Genomic DNA, 21251 nt, shown 5'->3' on the forward strand with positions numbered 1-21251 from the left:
ATTCCTTATTTCTTTTTCAATGCAGTTTACTCTTGTAGCACATTAATTCTTAAAGTCATCAAGACAGGATTACTGGCATGGGTGGGTCTCTCATTTTCTCTGGTCTATTTAAGTCAGATCCATTTTCTAAGGCTCAATTGATGTTCCATGTTTTACATGAAGGTATCAATGAATGCTGCAGCTCACAGTAATCTCTTCTCCCTCAGACATAGTGCATTACTAGATTTTTTTTTTTCATTAGAAGTAATTAGATTTTCAAACCACTTTCCTTTTAATTGTTAACACATATGGAGCTTTGCAATTAGATATTCAAAAACAACGGCTCATATTTCCTAAATTCTTTGCTTTCTCTGTAGACGTACAAATAGGAAGTAGTAAATAGATATTTATCAATCTGTTTTGTTTATTGAACAGGAAACTTTTTTATAACATAATAAAGTAAATAATCAACTAAATGGTAGGTAGACTGTTGAAAGTTGGTTACTCTACATGTGTCTATGTAGAGTATTTATGTCTCAAGATACACTACCCCCACAAAGATGAAATCAGTGCTTGGACTAATCTCACAGCAGATTACGTCACTAATAAAACATTCTGGTGGCAAAAACAAGGGCATAGTTCTGACCCATACATCCTTTTTGAAATTTGAGGTGTCAGATAAATCCAAAAGGTGTGTGTGAAGTGCAAAAGGAAAATTGTTTCAAAGTGAGCAAAGAAGACATCCTTGGCTTGCTTAAATTTTCTCTTAATAGCAGGATTGCCATTCATTTAGATAAATGACTATAGATGAGTCAGGGAGAAAGGTGAGTTCAGGCAAATAGCATTTTTCCCCCTCGAAAACCTACATATTGATTTATTTCAATATATTTATTGGGAATATGTTAAGTACAAAGGAGTTTTAATATAGTATAGATTATTAAGCAAGCATACTTCTAAAAGTTTAATGCAAGTAAATGCCCAAATTGATCAAATACTATAAGATGTTATCATTATTGCTAATTATGATGAATATAATGAGGCTGATGATGATGACAGACAAGATATACCAAATAAAAAGGGAAAATCAGTACAGATTGGAAAGCTGTGATTATTTTATTGTTAATAAGGTGGCCTGAGAAATTCTTGGCTTCTGGCTCCACATTTCTGGCTAATACAAATTAGTTTAAATAAACTTAGCCATAGGGGAATAGGAGGTTTGCTATATACTAGAATCTCGGGAGACGTCATCAAAATGGCAGCGTGAGGTGAGCCTCTGTAAAGCTCCCTGGAATTTACAACTAATCAAACAACAATAAATCCACAAAGGACTTCCTGCACAGGAGACAGGCAAGACGAAGAGGCCCACTACTGAATCCACCTAAAGGTGGGCAAATCGAGAGAGTGGGGGAGGAGGGAAGGGAGAATTGTGGAGACGAATGCAGGAGGCAGACCTAGCTCAGTGCTCCGAGCTCAATGCATCCCGGAACTACCGCAGCTGCTGGAGAGGGTAGAACTAGGATTACTAGGGCTCTGCTTATGGCCCACAGGGCTGAGGGGGTAGGATATAACACAGCTGAACTCAACGCCCACGGCAGAGACCTTAGAGAAAAGACGGAGGGAAGAAGACTGAAAACGGTGGTTTAAGCCCTCACTGCCAAGCAGAGAACGAAAGCCTTAGGCACTGAGACTAGCTGCCATCTCGCCCTACCCCACCTTCCCACTGCTAGAAGTAGAACAGTAGCAGTGTCAGATCGAAAATACAGAATATTTGCTGTTCTAAGAACTGTGGACCTCAGACTCAGATTTGCAGCCCAACTAGTTCTGCCAAGGGGAGAGAGCTGTGGAAGCAGGACTGGCTGTGGTGGTGGTCGCCGCCATTGATCTGGCCACCTCTCACAACTCACCCCCACCCCGGCGCCACCTATTTGGGTGAATCTCTGCAGGACTAAGCAGAACTGCTGAAACATACAGGCTCTGAATCTGGTGCAGAAAGAGCTTTGGAACTTCAAAAACTCTCTGCATACCCACACGGACACTGTGCCCTGTGACATAGGTGAACTATTGACAGAGGAGAAGCCCGTCTCCCAGGGAATCCCCCCCATTGTGTGAGAAACTGAAATAGTGCAGAGAAAACATAGAACTACTGTGTGAGAGAGTAAAACAAGACTGCAGTCAGAGAGAAAATAAAACATTCTACCAACAAGTACTGGAAAACAAAAGAAAGAACTCTTCCTATCAACCTGTTGCAGAAGTCACTCCTGGCTACAAGGACAAGCATAGACACAAAGTGAAAGGGTGGAAATTGACACTTCAAGCAAATGGTACCCAAAGAAAATCAGGTGTAGCGATAATTATATCAGATTAAACAGACTTCAGGGTGAAAAAGATAACAAGAGACAAAGATGGACATTTCATAATGGTAAAGGGGACTGTACAACATGAAGACATAACAGTTATCAATATTTATGACCCCAATCAGGGAGCACCGAAATATACCAAGCAACTACTACCAGAACTAAAGGGAGAAATGACAAAAACACAATTATACTAGGGGACTTAAATACATCATTGACAGCTATGGATAGATCATCCAAACTGAAAATAAATAACGAAATATCAGCCCTAAATGACACATTAGATGAAATGGACATCATTGACATAATACAGCACTTCATCCTAAAACATCAGACTATATATTCTTTTCTAGTGTACATGGAACATTCTCAAGGATAAACCATATATTGGGACATAAATTCAGCCTCAGCAAATTTAAGAAGATTGAAATCATACCAAGCATATTCCCTGATCACAAGGTTTTGATATTGGATATCAACTGCAAAAAAAAAAGCAGGAAAAAAACACAAATACATGGATATTAAACAACATACTTTTAAAGAACAACTGGGTCAAAGAAGAAATTAGAGGAGAGATCAAAAGATACATAGAAACAAATGACAATGAAAATACATCCTATCAAAATTTTTGGGATGCAGCGAAAGTATTTTTAAGAGGGAAATTTATATCATTACAGGCCTATCTCAAAAAACAAGAAAATTCCAAATAAATAACCTCATGTTACACCTTAAAGAACTAGAAAAAGAAAAACAAGTGAAAGGTCAGCAGAAGAAAGGAAATATCAAAAATCAGAGCAGACCTAAATGAAATAGAGAACAAAAAGACAATAGAAATAATTAATGTGACAAAGAGCTGGTTCTTTGAAAAGATTAACAAAATTGACAAACTATTGGCTAGACTCACGAAATAAGAAGAGAGAAGACACTAACACAATCAGAAATGAAAAAGGGGCAGTTATCACGGACATCACAGAAATACAAAGGATCATCCAAGAATACTATGAAGGACTATATGCCACCAAATTCAATAACCTAGAAGAAATGGACAAGTTCTTAGAAACATATAGCCTTCCAAGGCTGAACCATGAAGAACTGGAAAATCTAAACGGACTGATCACCAGTAACGAAATTGAATCAGTCATCCAAAACCTTCCCAAAAGCAAAAGTCCTGGGCTTGATGGCTTCACTAGTGAATTCTACCAAACCTTCAAAGAGGATCTAGTACCAATCCTGCTCCAACTCTTCCAAAAAATTGAACAAGAGACATTACTCCCTAACTCATTTTATGAGGCCAACATTACTCTGATACAGAACCTAGTAAGAACAACACAAAAAAGGAGAACTACAGACCAATATCTTTGATGAATACAGATGCAAAATTTTTTTAAAAATTCTACCAAATCGATTATAACAATGCTTTAAAAAAATTATTCATCATGACCAAGTGGGGTTCATCCCCGGGCACAAAAATGGTTCAACATCCACAAATCCATCAGTGTGATGCATCACATAAACAAAATAAAGAACAAAAATCATATTGTTCTATCAATTGATGCAGAAAAAGCAATTGACAAGATACAACATCAACTTATGATTAAAACACGTAATAAAATAGGTATAGAAGGAAAATACCTTAACATAATAAAGGCCATATATGACAAGCCCTCAGCTAATCTCATAATTAATGGTGAAAAACTGAAGCCCTTTGCTCTACAATCAGTAACACGAGAGGGCTGTCCCATATCACCTCTCCTTTTCAACATTGTGTTGGAAGTCCTTGCCAGAGCAATCAGGCAAGAGAAAGAAATAAAAGGCATCCAGATTGAAAATGAAGAAGTTAAATTATCACTCTTTGCAGATGACATGATGCTATATATAGAAAACACAAAACACTCCATGAAAAAACTATTAGAAACAATCAACAAATTCAGTAAAGTTGCTGGTTACGAATTGAAGTAAAGAAGTCCATTGCATTCCTATATACTAACAATAAAATCTCAGAAAAAGAAATCCAAAAGCAATTCCTCTTGCAATTGCAGCAAAAAAATAAAAAATAAAATACCTAGGAATAAACTTAACCAAGGATGTGAAGGACCTATATGCTGAAAACTATAAGACATTTTTGAAAGAAATTGAAAAAGACACAAAGAAATGGAAAGACATTCCATGCTCATGGATTGGAAGAATAAACATAGTTAAAATGGCCATATTACCCAAAGCAATATACAGATTTAATGCAATCCCCATCAAAATCCCAATGGCATTTTTAACAGAAATAGAACAAAAAATCATCAGATTTCTTTGAAACCACAAAAGACCCCAAATAGCCAAAGCAATCTAAAAAAGAACAATACTGGAGGTATCACACTCTCTGACTTTAGCTTGTACTACAGAGCTACAATAATCAAAACAGCATGGTATAGGCAGAAAAACAGACACGTAGACCAATGGAATAGAATTGAGAACCCAGAAATAAAACCACATAAATATGGACAGATAATTTTTGACAAAGAAGCTAAAAACATACAATGGAGGAAAGACATCGTATTCAATAAATGGTGCTGGAAGAATTGTATATCCACGTGCAAAAGAATGAAACTGGACTGCTATCTGTCACCATGTACCAAAATTAATTCAAAATGGATCAAAGACTTAAGCATAAGACCTGACACAATAAACTGCATAGAAGAAAACATAGGTAATAAACTTATGGACCTTGGGTTCAAAGAGCATTTTATGAATTTGTCTCTGGAAGCAATGGAAGTAAAAGCTAAAATAAATGAATGGAACTATATGAAACTTAAAAGTTCCTGCACAGCAAAAGAAACCATCAACAAAATAATGAGGCAACCAAGTGAGTGGGAGAAGATTTTTGCAAACAGTCTCTTCGATAAGGGTCTAATATCTAAAATATACAAGTAACTCATGAAACTCAACAACAAAAAAACAAACAACCCAATTGAAAAATGGACAGAGGACCTGAAGAGACATTTCTCCAAAAAGGACATACAAATGGCAAATAGACGTTTGAAAAAATGGTCAACATCACTAATCATCAGAGAAATGCAAATATAAATGACAATGAGATATCACCTCACCCCTGTCAGAATGGCTATCATCAACAAGACAAATATTAACAAGTGTTGGAGAGTCTGTAGTGAAAAAGGAATCCTCTTACACTGTTGGTGGGAATGCAGACTGGTGCAGCCGTTATGGAAGGCAGTGTGGAGGTTCCTCAAAAAATTACGAATAGAATTACCATATGACCCAGCAATCCCTCTCCTGGGCATCTACCCAAAAAATCTGAAAATATTTATCCATAAAGACACATGTGCTCCAATGTTCATTACAGCTTTATTTATGGTGGCCAAGACATGGAAACAACCAAAATGTCCTTCGATAGACGAATGGATAAAGAAGTTGTGGTATATATGCACAATGGAATACTATTCGGCGGTAAGAAAAGATGATATAGGAACATTTGTGACAACATGGATGGATCTTGAGAGTATAATACTAAGCGAAATAAGTCAGACAGAAAAAGCAGAGAATCCTATGATTTCACTGATATGTGGTACATAAACCAAAAACAACAAAAGAACAAGACAAACAAATGAGAAACAAAAACTCATAGACCCAGAATCTCTACTAATTTAGGGGTATGCTATTGACAAAATATAGATAATTTTGTCTCTCCTATGTTTCATAAGGGAGTAACAATAGAAAATACACCATTTGTGACTATCGTTAGTGCTCTATCACTGTTAATAGATAATTTGTGCTATTAAATTTGGAGTTTCCTCCAACTCACTTTGTGATTTAAGACCACTGATTATTTTAAAATAAAAACAAATAATATGCAAGCAAAACACCCAATGACAGTAACATCCCCACCACTAAGCTGTCATCTTCCCCATAGACTCTAAGTCAGAATGTCTTAAAAAATGATAACAAAAAAAAGATTCCTGCAGACTGGTGCAGCTGCTATGGAAGGCAGTGTGGAGGTTCCTCAAGAAATTATGAATAGAATTACCATATGACCCAGCAATCCCTCTCCTGGGTATCTTCCTGAAAAATTTGAAATCATTTATACATAAAGACACATGTGCTCCAATATTCGTTGCAGCTTTGTTTACGGTGGCCAAGACATGGAAACAACCAAAATGTCCTTCGATAGATGAATGGATAAAGAAGTTGTGGTACATATACACAATGGGATACTATTCGGCGTTAAGGAAAGATGATGTAGGAACATTTGTGACAACATGGACGGATCTTGAGAATATAATGCTAAGTGAAATAAGTCAGACAGAAAAAGCAGAGAACCCTATGATTTCACTGATATGTGTTATATAAACCAAAAACAACAAAAGAACAAGACAAACAAATGAGAAAGAAAAACTCATAGACACAGACAATAGTTTAGTGGTTACCAGAGGGTAAGGCGGGTGGGGGGAGGGAGATGAGGGTAAAGGGGGATCAAATATATGGTGATGGAAGGAGAACTGACTCTGGGTGGTGAACACACAATGGGATTTATAGATGATGTAATACAGAATTGTACACCTGAAATTATGTAATTTCATTAACAATTGTCACCCCAATAAATATTTTTTTTTTAAAAAAAGGTTCCTTAGAATGTATCTGGGAAGTTTTGTGAATTATAACAGGGTAACTGTTAATTACTATTGATTACATAGTGATTATTATATATTAAATTTGTTAGTATCACTTTTGAAAGTGAATTTTTAAAAGTAATATCACCATGTCAAGGAAATAATAATTTGTGTATGGCAAGCTTTTTAGAATGAAGAAAAATATATTATTTAATTGATATTTTTAACAAATGTTTTAAGTTATAGTGTAACAAAACTATATTGTAAATAGTAGTGCCATCTATTGATAAAATTGAAAACTACAGTTTTTTCTTAAGGAAAACTAAGACTCACATTTATAGAAATATATGTACAAAACTGATGATTATTTTGTGATTATTGTAAATTATTATTGCATTATATTAAATACTAGAACAGGGTTAAAAATAATATGTTTGTATATGTACACATGTGTATATGTATGGGTGTATGTATTTATGATCAATAATGTGATACTTCTAATAATAAATGTTGATTATTTGTTTAAGTTTGGTTAGGCTGATTATAATTCACTTGAATACTAATAAGTTTAATCAATGAAGAACATTAAGTTTGACATTAAGTACTTATTTTCTGCTAAAAACTTAAAGAATAAATACTTATATGGTAGAAGATGAATCATGTCCCATTTTTAATCATTCTATTTTAATATGCAAAAAATAGTTTAATAAGTAAAATTGTGCATATTTACCTTTTCGTACCCTATTATGACTATTTTAATAGTTTTATTTTCTTTTTAATTTTTGTTCGATTATATATAATCATAGACTAATACTTGTAAAACTCTTAGCTTAGATTTTCAATAGTTTAAAATTACACCTTTAGTTTTTCCAAGTTTGCTACAGTACACCTGGCTAGAACAATCTATGTGCTGTCTGGTTAAATTTTCAGGATGGTAGTGGATAGTTTAGAAGACTTACATTTGTAAAGATATATAATTAACGGACAAGACTGCAGATCTTTAAAGGTATACACTAATTAAGAACAAAACTATGAGAAGAAAGGAGCAGAAAGCAGTGGTGATATCCATTGATCTCTAAGGTCTGATCAGATTACATGTTGCAGGTGACACATTCCCCAGCATTAAGGGGTGCAGCAGAGGGTTTGAAATGATGTGACAGACAAGAGCAGCAAACTATAAAAACAAGCACAGGCTTATTAAGGAGGAACTAAAGTGGAGGCTGTGGGGAAATCAGAGCCAACTTTGGCATATTAAGATGGTGAGTGTTAGGACATGAACCTGATATTAAATCAACTCATTCATTCATTTACTCACACATATGTAATTTACCTATTTTATAACTCTAGGTTGAGATTTATTATACATTGAGAATCCAATAGTGAACAAATAATACCATAGTTATATTCTTTGAAAAGCTTATTGTCGTTCTTGATGCTAGTCCAACCTTCTGTATATTGAGTACAAACTGCCTATTTCTCAAAAACAACAACAAACAAACAAACAGACAAAACAAACAAACAAAAATAAAACAGAAATAGACTTTTCTGCCATTGGTCTGATCATATAATGAATAAAGAAATTTATGATGAGAAAACTATAATAGGACTGTGAGATACAATAATCAAGATGGTGTGATAGATACTGACCTAGGGTAAGCATGTCCATCAGTGGGACAGAATTGAGAAAATTGGAGAAAGGAGAAAGAATGTGAAGTGGGAAAGAGCAAGGGAAACACAAACCTGTGAGCATGAACTGGAAAACACGAGATTTGTCTGGTACCCATATCAATTCTCACTGCCTCCAAACTTGATGAGGTTAGTGTCCTGAGATTCTGGCTCTCTTTTGTAAGAACTAACTGCATACCATGTGGAGGGATTGACAAGGCCAAAAGGGAATTGGAGCAATTGCAGGCTTAGCTGCTGCCCCACATCAACCAACCACATGAGTCCCAAATGAGCAACTGTATATGCGAGCTACAAAATCACACAGGGACCCTACCCCAACATATAAAAATGGGTTTACTTGTGCCCATCAAACCTTGGACAAAATTAAAGTAACTCTTATGAACTATCTTAACTGAAAACATACAAGAGAGGGAATTCTTGGAAATGTAATTCAGCCAAATTTAATTACAGAGCCACTCATTATTTTAGTTTTACTTTTTCTTCACATAGATGGTAAGATACTGTACTCACTGTTCTCCCTTCCCTCTCTTATTTTTTTTTGCTTTTTTTTTAGCTATGATATGTTATAATTTTCATATCATAAATCATATTGTATATCTTATCTCATGATATGATATAATTCACGTATCATAAATCATATCTTATATCTTGTAGCATGATATGATATAATTCTCATATCATAAAAATTACCCTTTTAAGGTATACAGTTTAGTGTTGTTTTGATGTATTCCCAGAATTGTACAACCTTCCCCACTAATTCCACAATGTTTTCACTACCTCAAAAAGTAACACTGTACCAATTAGCAGTCACTTATCATTTACCCCCAACCCTCCAGCTCCTGGCAACCACTAATCTACTTTCTGTTTTTATGGACTTGCCTATGCTCACACTTTACATGAATCTTTCCTTTTTGACTGTCTGCCCTGTGGACTTCAAGCTCCCCAGAATCAAACAAGAGGACAATAGCCTCCCTGAGGCTGTTTATTCAGATCATACCATACAATTGTGTAAGGTCAAATTCCTATAACAAATCCAGATAGGTAGGTAGGTAGGTAGGTAGGTAGGTAGGTAGGTAGGTAGGTAGGTAGGTAAGTAGGTAGATACATAAATACATAGATAAATAAATGGATAGACAGGCAGATTCATAGATGGATGAAAGAGATAGAATCTACATATAGTGTATATAATTATAACTATATCTATGTCTAGGTAGCTATATGTGGATAGTGATGTTGAATGAAAAATGTGCAACTATAACATGAATAGAAAAACTGGGAGGAGAATGAAGAAAGAGAAAAAAGATAATAAGGAAAAAAAAGGAACATAAAAGAGAGAAAGAAGGAGGGAGAAAAGTTGTCAGTGAAGGAAAAAGCAGAAGAGAAGGAAGAAAAGGAAGAGGAGGAAAAGCAATAAAATAGGGGAAGGAGGAGTCAAGTAGGAGGCAAAAGAAAGGAGCCCATGATAATGTGGAAACATTCATACAGGTGTTTAAGAAAGTATGGGTAAGATTCCAAATTCTGAGCGGCAAGTGAAGACCAGATTTAAAAAACAAACATACAAACAAACAAACAAAAAAAGGCATTTTATGTGAAGTAGTTTAAATATTATTCTGAAAAAAAAATAAAAAAGGAGTGATGTAATAAAGGACATTCAGTATATTAGAGGTAACATCTTACTTTCAATTTAAAAATAATTTTTGTAGTTATATGGATAATAGATTTCTGCAGGGCTGTGGGAGAAAGGTCAGTTAAGAGATTTTGTATTATCAAAGACTACAAATTGTGAACTTTCTAACTTTAGTAAAACTCTAAACTTAAGGTAGAAAAAAAAGGATGTATTTGAAGGAAAATTAAGAGTAAATAGGTTGCAGTAAATAATTTTATTTTGGATTGATTGGAAGGGTTGCTAATGAATTAGAGGGACAGATGACTCAGTTTTCTAATTTGGCTAGATATTCTGATTAATGTTGGTGGTGATGTTATTTGCAAATGAACTTATAGGAAGCATACCATTTTTGAGTAGAATACGGCATTCCCTTGAGAGATAACCTACACTGGTTGTGGGTGTCAGCAACAACCACTAGGGGTATGATAAAACAAACAAACACTCCTGCTTAGTCAGGGCACACATTAGCAGTGAGCTATGTGAAGAGAAGTCCTGGGAAAGCAGAACTGTGAGAATGAAGAGAGTGTGGAGGGACCCGGAACAAGGGATTGTCTGAGAATATCAGCATGGCATTTGGATTGTTTCCGTCGGATGACTCGGTTCCTCTGAGCTTCTCAGGATGGACTTCTCTCCACTACTGAAACAAATTCTGTTTTAGTGAAGATGGGTCGATGATACTTTCATTAAACTTTTTGAGATAACCATTGATTCTTATGCAGTTTTAAGAAATGGTACAAAAATACCCTTGGAACCTTCTACCCATTTTCTCTCATAAGTAACGTCTTGCAAAACTATAGTACAACTTAAGAACCATGATGTTGCAATTGACACCGACAAGATACAGAACAGTCCCATCACCACAAGGATTCGTAACGTTGCGCTTTTATAGCCACACTCATTTCTCTCCTGTCCTCACCCACTCATTAACCCCTGGCAACCACTAATATGTTCTTCCTTTCTATCATTTATTTCAAGACTGTTACACAGATGTAATAATACAGTATGTAGCGTCTTGGAGATGGCTTTTTTTTTTTTTCACTCAGCACAATTATCTGGAGATTCATCTATGTTGTGTGTAATGTGTGCCCTTTTATTGCTGAATAGTATTTCATGATATAGATATCCCAGGGTTTGTTTAACCATTTACCTGTTGGAGGATATATGGGGTGATTCCAGTTTTTGTCAATTGCAAATAAAGCTACAAAAAAATATTCATGTAGAGGTTTTAATGTGAACTTAAATTTGTATGTCTCTGGGATAAATACTAGGAGTTCAATTGCTCATTTGTAGTATAGTTGCATGTTTAGTTGTTTGTTTTTCTTTTAACTGACACAGTGTCCCTGTACCATTATATATTATCACTAGCAATGTATGAGGGATTCAATTTCTTTGCACCCTTGCCAACAATTGGCATCATCACTATTTTTATTTTAGCCATTCTGATAGGCGTGTAGTGATAGCTTATCATCACATTCATTTGCATTTACTTCAGGGCTAATAAAGCCAAAGATCGTTTCGTGGGATAATTTTCTATGCATATCATCATCATACTAGTATTATTACCATGAATGTTTTGTTATATCTTCTGTTGTGTTTCAGAGAGTCTTTCTGGAAATAATGGCTTTTGAGGCTTCAAAATTGGATATTAAAAGAGCCACTAACTTTAAGGATCTGTGGAGTAGATCTTAGTTAATTAGTATGAACTGCTGCCCCTTTCAAAAGAACTTAAAGTTTTTTTTTTTTTTTGTACAATACCATAAGATAAATAGGAAGAACTTAAAAAAAAAATCACAAAATTGTATGACCAGAAGGATGTTGCTGTTAATTTATATTTTGCCTCCAACATTTGTTGCGTCCTCTGCATTTTTATGAAGGCTGTAATAACGTGATCAGAGAGTTTTGTAATATTGACAAGAGGCAGAGTGAAAGTCATGAATATAAAAAAGACTGCTTTGGGACAAAGTTAAAGAGAAATTGATGGCTTTAATAATGTCAGAGACAAAAGGCATGGGACAAGCTCAGTAGCATTTAAAATATTTATTAAACCCAGTCCGTAATTTTTCATAGGAAAGCTGCTTTAATGACGAAGGAAGTCATAATACAAACAGAACAATCCAGATGCCACTGTGAGTCAGCACTACTTCAGACACATTTATATTCTTACCCTCAAGCTTTCGTAGAGCCTTTTCTCACAGTTGCAGCTGTGTGAATAATTTGTGGAACAGCAGTGATAGAAGCCTTCAAAAGAATACAAGATAATGGCATCAAGAAAAAGGAAAAAAGAAAAGTACCCATGTTTACTTGTTTACATACCTGTGACTTGAAGATTCCCCTTAAACTTATTTTTGTTTTCAGCTAAAATGAAGTCAATGTATTGGGTCAGTGATCTCTGCCTCTTGACTCAAAAATCAGGCTTCTACCCAGATTATACTGTGTCCATACCTTCTGGCAATAGTGCAGAAACTTGTAAAGAAAGATTACAGAATGAAAGTGGAAAGATGAAAAAAAAAAATAAGCAGGGCTCAGTATTATAGAGATCTATTTTTTCCATTAGATCCTTTCTAATATTCCATGAGGAGGATTATTAGATTAAAATAATTCTATCAGATTCTTCTAAATATTGAGAAAAGCAATGATATATTCTAATAAAATGAAATTATTATGGGCCTTTGAGAAATATATCCGTCAGCCTTCACCTGGTTTTATATGTATCTATTATTATTAGTAGTAGTAGTAGTGGTAGTAAATACTTCATGATTTTGAACTGTTAAATATTTACAACTGATTCCATATAAAATCAAAAGTTTCCAGAAAGACCTAAGATAATATAATTATGCTAATAACACTTTGTCTGTAGCTTATCTACTTTTTTTATTTCTACATTAACATTTTTAGTATCAGAACCACATTTCTATATCTAATTTCTATAACTACTTAAAAAGTATTAGCCTTATGTATATATCCTGAGAGCAACTCATCCTCCATATACAGTTTCCAATTATTTACACTTTATTCTCTAAGAACTGTTAGATAAATGAAATACAAAATTATTATATTAGTTAAATTTACTCACATAGTGATATTGTTTATTTTAACTACATGATAGAAAAAAGTATTTTAGCTTCCTTGAGAAGTTTCATCTATTTGAGGTGAATTACTAATACTTCCTCAAAATATTATAAGTGCACTGATAATTTATTTGACCTTTACATTTTAAAATAGACTTTTTCAAGCATCTTAAATATACCTCACATATTACTGCTAAAAGCCTAATTCAGAATTTATATTCAATTGTAAGTAGTCAAATCCCAGTATATACTTCTATGGGGACCTTTCTTTTATGATCAGTACCAGATAAGACAATTTAAGCCAAGAATGCATTTTTTTCCAATGCTCCATTTGGTTAATTTCAAAACCTGAACGCGGTACTCAAACAACAGGTTAATATATAAAACAGAGCACATGAAAAATGAAGAGGGAAAGTCACAATGTGCTACACTCAGAAGTTGCCCAATAAATATTTATAAATTGTTCTCTTAAAACTCAAATGAACAAATCAGATTTTATACTTTGCTGAAATTTTGTTCATGAATAAAGTTTATATGTTTACATCTTTTTGTATTTCTTCCACTTTAAGTGACAGAAACTAATTTGGTCATATTTTGTAGAATAAAATAAAATAATATGTAATCTCAACTATTTAAATGTTTGTGTATATATATGTATATATATGTACACATATATATAATGTTATATTATTTGATATTAATATTTGACCTTGTTTGGTAATATTATACCACATAAAGCCAACCAGTTTAAACTGCTTCCTGAATTAGTGACATTGAATATCATTAGGACATTTTCAGAGTATATAGACACTTATTTTTGAATATCATCTTTTGCTTAAAATATCAGGAGCCTTATTTAAAGATTTTCATGATACTACACATGAATTGGATTCCAAACTTTTTGGTGTTCTTCATGCACTGCCAATAGAAAGGAAATACAAGTTCATAGAATGTTCTTCCTAACTAAAAACGACTATTACAAATGGCTTGAAATGTTCTCTGGAGGATTATTGACTTTTTAATTCAGGCTGCCATCAGTCCTCATTTATATTTCATAATATGTATCCTGGGAAAAATAACCTACTTTTAAATGTGTAGCTTATCATTGAGGTTAAACAGTTGTTATGCCAATCACTTATCCTTCAATTCTATGTGAGTTAAACGAGATTTTTCAATCACTTGATACCAATAAATTAAATGAAAAGCATATTATATGAGAATATTATTTATATATACAAATACATGTGTGTATATATATACACATATATAATGTATTTGGGTATAAAAGTTCAATATGACAAAAATTATTATCACTGTTTTCAGTTCATTCACAAGTGTATCAATAAAGTAGAAACAACTGGGAATGCCAGGGGAATTGAATATCTTATTTGAAAGTTGATCTTTGGGGATTGTCAGTGACAAAATGTGTGACTAATATAATATCTATACTTTTTTATAGTAGCTGTTGTTATTAACAATTAACCCTACATAGATCATTTTATTTAATCCCTACAACAACCCTATGAGGAAAGTGCTGGGGTTATTCCTATTTTATATATGAGGAAACGGTGGTCAAGAGGGGTTTCTTAACTCAGTCAAGGCCATACAACTATTGAATGATGTACCATCCATTGTTATCATTGAGTTGATTGATGTCCTCGTGTTGTGTTGATATATCTGAAAATATATATTTTCAGATATATTTGGTTTGTCTCAATTTTTTGCTCTTCCACAGAATGGTACAAGAAACATTGATCCTTGCTTTGGTTATAAGATCTATGGCAAGATACCCTTCCGTTTACTGAATATTCATTAAGAATAGTTATCTATTTGGCTTTCTATATAAGTCTTTTTAAAAATCTTATCTCCTAACTTTGTAAGAGATTAGGTCTGAGGACTTGAAAGAGTCTCTTTATTTCAGATTTTATGGTGAATCTAGTTTTGCTGGAAGTATATTAACATATCTCTTTAAAAAGTTATTTATTTGAACTTCCAATATAATAAAATGCTACAAAAAGTTCTCTGTGCTAGATATATCAAAAGAGCATAAACACTCTCTACATCACCAGCAAGACTGGTATAGAAATATTGTAAAAAACTATTTTTGAAAATTGTATTAGATATCTCAAAATAAACTATTTAAGTAGTCATAAAGGGAAGGAGAAACAAAACAAAGCATCTGATCTTGGTTTTACTCCCTGTTGTTGTTGCAGATGTTTGTTAGTGTGTATTATGTTTGTTTTGAATTATATTTAGGAGAGGGGGAAGGGTATAGCAGAATTCTCATGCTCAGAATTTTGGAAGTGTGTTATTGTTCTGTCTCTGGAACTATTAAAAGCAACACAAGGTAAAGTGCCAGTTGTGGACTCAAAGGACAATTGGGCCTTTCTGAAGACCCCTCCCGCTCCCTTTGTCGCTGTGTTATAGCTGACATGATTCTAGTTTAAGATCTCCAGAGTACAGGGAAAAAAGGGGACTCAGATGCCACTGGGATGACAGGCCATTGGGATGACAGGATGACTTGATGACTTCAACAAGTATCTTGGTTTGCATTGCTTTTATAATTTCAGTAAATCTGGAATGCCAACACGTATTCATTAGTCAATCAAATTTGTGTATAGAATGGCTCCTCCAGTCACTTAAAGGGTGAGTGGTAAAATTAACTTTTGACTGGATTTGAGTCCCTAGAAGAGTCTCAGAATGGTGACTAAGCTTGCATCTTTCATTGGCGTTCTAATGGGTGAAATTAAAAGACATCAGGTAGTTCAAAGTATATACATTAACCAAAGTGCAGGGTGGTTCAGGTGAACAAAATTTTGTCCATTGTCTTTTGCTAAGATAGGTCCTGCAGACAATTCTTCAATTGAGAACCAGAGTGTTTTTCCTTGTTTCCCAAGTCATATTCTTATTAAGGCAAATTCAGGGTATGTGGGCTTCCATGGTCATACTAAACAGCAAATGCACAGTGTGAGTGTGAAGAAAGAAGAAATAAGTGTGGTGTAACACACATCCTGTGGACCACTTCTTCATATTCTCAGGTTCAGTAGTCACTCAGCTATGTATGGGGCTACAATGATTAAATAAGGCAAAACCCTTCTATAAAGGAATATGTATGTATATGTATATATATATATATATACACACACATATATACACATATATACATATATACATATATATGTACATATATACACATATTCCTTTGGTGTGTGTTTATAAATATATATTTATTTACATATATACAATGCAAAGTATATATACACATATATACCTTAAAACTTAGTGGCTTAAAGAACATTTATTATCTTAAGAGATAACAGTAAAACAGGAATATGAAATAATAGACAAATGAGATAATAAAAACATTGAAAACAGCTTAGCAATGTGGTTCTGGTATGAGATCCTTTATGAGGTGGTGTTTAGCATATTAGCCAAGGCTGCAATCATCTGAAAGCTTAATTGAGGCTGGAGAATTTACTTCCAGGAGGACCCACTCATGTACCTATTTGTTCTTTGTTGGCTTTTGACATAGGGCCTTTCTCGTTTACTTGACACCCAGTTGTCTACAGAAAGCTGATTATCTTTATGACACAGCAGCTGGTTTCTGCAGAAGCAAATGATCCAAAAGAGAGCTAGGGAAATGTTGTAGTTCCTTTTATGAGATACTTGGTATCTCACGGTATCACTGCCATATTATATTTGTTAATCATGACTCATTAAATCCAGCCCACATGTAAGATGAGGAGAACTCCTCATCTTATCCATTTATCACTGACAGTTTTTACCCTTTTGAAGCTAGGGGTATCAGAGGATTTGTACAGATATTTTAACACTATCAAAGAAATGTGCTCCCTCTATTTTCTAGAAGAGTTTATGTAAGATTGGTATTCTTTATTTATTTTTAGCTTGGTGAAATTCTGTAGTTTTGAAAATTCTATTCAAAGTTTTCTTTGCATAAATATTTTTAACGTATTAAATTTCTGTAAATCTTCTAAGATTTTTATTTCGATTTTGTACTGCTTTTTGTGTAGGATCTGCTAAAAGTTTGAGTTTCTAAAAATATGTTTTTTTTTATTTAATGTATTGAGACGAAGTTGACTATAAAGTGTCTTTAGTTTCTATAATTCCTGTAAGAATTTAGCTATCAGTCTGACTTTCATTCTTTTGTGGTTTTCAACCTTTGTGTGTGTGTGTGTGTGTGTGTGTGTGAATATTTAAGTTCTATTTTCTTAGCAAATTTCAATTATACAATACAGTGTTATCAGTATAGTCACTATGCTATAAATTATATCCTCAGATCTTATCCATCTTATACCTGTCAGTTTGTACCCTTTGACTATTTTATATTTTATTTTTCCCTCTGTCTGGCTTATATAACATAGCATAATATCCTCTGTTTCATCCATGTTGTTGAAAATGACAGGATTTCTTTCTTTTTTAAGGCTGAATAATATTCCATCATGTATATACACTACATTTTTATTCATTTATTCATTCATTCATTGATAGACACTTGGGTTATTTCCATACATTGGCTATTATGAATAATGCTGTTATGAACATGGCAGTATAGATTTTTTTTGAGACAATGATTTTATTCCCTTTGGATGTATAGCACAGAATGGGATTACAGGATCATACGGTAATTCTATTTTTTGTTTGTTTTGTTGTTACTGTAGGAAGTCCTAACCAGTCAAATTTGGAACATACTTGCTTTTAATACACATCAGATTTTCTTTCCTATTATCTAAATTCAGTGGCCAATAGAGACAAAGGTCAGCCAGGTTGATTAGGGGCTGCATGAAGTAGAAAGAGCACTGGCCGAGGAGTCAGAGACTCGCGGATTTTAGTCTCAACTCTGGACTCTAAAAAGTTGTGATGTGGGGAAGCATTATACCATTTTGTGACTCATCTTTAAATCAACATGACTGAAGGCTTCAGCACAAACATTCTAAGGTGTCTATGAATATATCATCGTTTTCACTTTTCAAGTACGGCTGCTGATGATATCATTTCCTACCATCAGAATGATTGACACATATCACAGAGTAAAAGTAGACATAAATCAAACCTCATTTTTATTGAAGAGAATATTGAGGCAAAAGTACAGGAGCAATTTGTATTCGTTCTATTTTTAATTTCTTGAGGAACTTGCATACCGTTTTCCATAGAAAGCTGTACCAGTTCATATTCCCACTAACACCCTTGCTGGCATTTATCTATTGTCTTTCTGATAACAGACAACCTGACAGATGTGAAGTGATATCTCTTTGTGGTTTTGATTCACATTTCCCTGATGATCAGGGTGATGTTGAACACCTTGTCATGCATCTGTTGGAAATTGTTTTCTTTGAAAAATGTCTATTTTGGTCCCTTGCCCATTTTTCAATTGGTTTTTTTTTTTCTATTAAGTTGTACGAATTCCTTGTATATCTTGGATATTAACTTTTTATCGAATATGTTGTTTATCAATATTCTCCCCTAGTCTCTGGTGGCCTTTTTATTTTGTTGATGCTTTCCTTTGCTGAACTCTGCCTTATAATTGCTGAGTTGTAACAGTTTATTATATAGTCTCTTAACAGATATAATATACAGTTGTTCCCACAATATCACTTGTATTTATACCTTCTTGGAAGTGTTCTTTGATGCATCAAATATTTTAATTTTGATGAAGTCCAATTTATCTATTTTTCTTTGTTGCTTACGCTTTAGGGTCATAGTTAAGAAACTATGGTCAAATACAAGGTTAAGATTTACCCCAATGTTTCCTCCTGAATTTTATTGTTTTAGTTTCTACATTTAGGTCTTTGGTTCATTTTGAGTTAAATTTTACATATGATGTAAGGGAGGGGCCCAGGTTAACTGTTTTGCAGACAGATATCTAATTGTTCCAGCTTTAATTCTTGAGATGACTATTTCTTGGCATCCTTCCTGAAAATCAATTGACCATATATGGGTAGGTTTATTTCTGCCTTCCTGACTTATTCCATAGATTTATGTTTTTATCTTTGCCAGTACCACATTGTTTTGATTACTGTAGCCTTGCAGAGTAAAAGTTGAGAAGTATGAGACTTTTAGTTTTCTCATTTTTCGACATTGTTTTGCCTTTTTGAGGGTCATTGCAACTCGATTTGAATCTGAGGATTAGCTCTGCCAGTTCTACAAAATTGCAGTTGGATATTTGATAGGGATTACATTGTATCTGCAGATTAATTTTGGAGTATTTTCACTTTACCAGTAATAATCCTTACCAGTTCTTACTAACTTACCAATTAATTATTTCAACTTATGAACATATGATGTCTTTCTAAATGTTTTATTATTATTATTATTATTCTTTGACAACTTTTTTTAGTGACTGAAGCAAGATGTCCCAGGATCAGTTTGTATTTTTTCCTAGCCCAGTTCCAGAATAGTCTTTATCCAAAGAACTCATTGTCTTTTAGTAGATAATAACATTTGGAAACTAAGATCTGTAGAAATATGCAGCGTCATTAAAATATATAATTTGTGTTTTTCTTATATTGCAGTTTTTGTTTGTTTTAGAAAATCAAATGGCAAACATGGATTTGCTAATTCACTTTCTTTTCCATTTCTTCTTTTAGTTCCTCCAGTTATCCGGGTGTATCCAGAAAGTCAGGCTAGAGAACCTGGGGTAACTGCAAGTCTGAGGTGCCATGCAGAGGGCATACCAAACCCTCAGATGGGCTGGCTGAAGAATGGAATTGATATTACACCAAAGCTGTCCAAACAACTCACACTTCAAGGTGCTTTATACTTGCATTTTTTTCCTGAAATGATCATATAGAAAATTTATACTAAAATTTATGTCACATTTTATGTCTCTTGGAAAAAAAGAGAAAATGAGACTGGTGGCAACAGAATGTCATGAGTATGAAAAAAAATGTGATCGTACCTAAGACATTATACTTGAAATAGAGTCCTTTAATATTTTTATGGTTTAAATAACAGTCTTGTCATGATGATTCATTATATCATTATTTTGGTGATAAGTAAAATAGTAAATTATCTATCTTTTAAATACTTGTCCATTGAATTATCACAGATATGCTGAACAAAATAATCAGATCTCTTCATATAACACATTTCTGAAGTAACTATTTAAATGTTTAAATCATACAATAAAATATGTGTTATAGAGGGTTTCAATAATGTAGAAATTCTTTAGTGAATATTTTGTCACATACTAGGCATATGAAAAGAGGAAAACTCAAAATGTTACCAAATGTTTCACATTTACATTGTTTTAAAGTTATGAAATTATTGCATTCTAATATATAAAATATTCTACATGTTGTAATATTCTAATGTATATATATGATTGATCAATTATTATAGATTATAATAAATACAAATACAGGGTAAGTGAAAAACAAAAACAGATAATCTATGTAATATCAAATAATCTAATTAATGCCATATATTTATTATACTAGGAAGCTTATATATTTATTATACTAGGAAGTAAAGAAATGTACAAATCTTATTTCCATTGTCAAGAGTAGCACATGATAAGTCATATTACTGGAGTCTTTTACATGGCATTTTATTCCTTTTACTATGCCTTTGAATTCCTTCAATCCATACTTTTAGAAATGAATATATTTTCATATTTAAATAATTTCTGTAAGCATAGACTTCTCATTATTCCACTTTAACGATGAACGTTTTCATCAGTTTACATTTTTAAATAAATCTTTTCTGAACATGTACCTATTCACTTTTACAAGTCAAAAATGATGTGTTAAATATGTTTGACCTTTAAAACCTGACTCCAAGAAATCTCTATATTGATATAAGTAGGCCCAACAAATTTACATGTTTACGTCTACTAATTTCATCTTGCTGTCTACAATCTCAG

The 21251-nt window shown here is 33.5% G+C and overlaps 1 protein-coding gene across 5 annotated transcripts in view; it reads left to right on the forward strand.

Moving 5' to 3' along the window:
* The window catches only part of FSTL5 (follistatin like 5), a 1025577-nt gene that overhangs the window by 876374 nt on the left and 127952 nt on the right, over positions 1–21251 (forward strand). For all 5 annotated transcript variants that reach the window (XM_081077240.1, XM_081077239.1, XM_081077242.1 and 2 more), the window contains exon 9: positions 19975–20136. In XM_081077240.1, coding sequence (XP_080933366.1) covers positions 19975–20136 — 162 coding nt within the window. The remainder of the gene's footprint in view (positions 1–19974; positions 20137–21251) is intronic.

The sequence above is a fragment of the Rhinolophus hipposideros genome, assembly GCF_964194185.1.
Source record: "Rhinolophus hipposideros genome assembly, chromosome: 16".
In the NCBI taxonomy this organism is placed as follows: Eukaryota; Metazoa; Chordata; class Mammalia; order Chiroptera; family Rhinolophidae; genus Rhinolophus; species Rhinolophus hipposideros.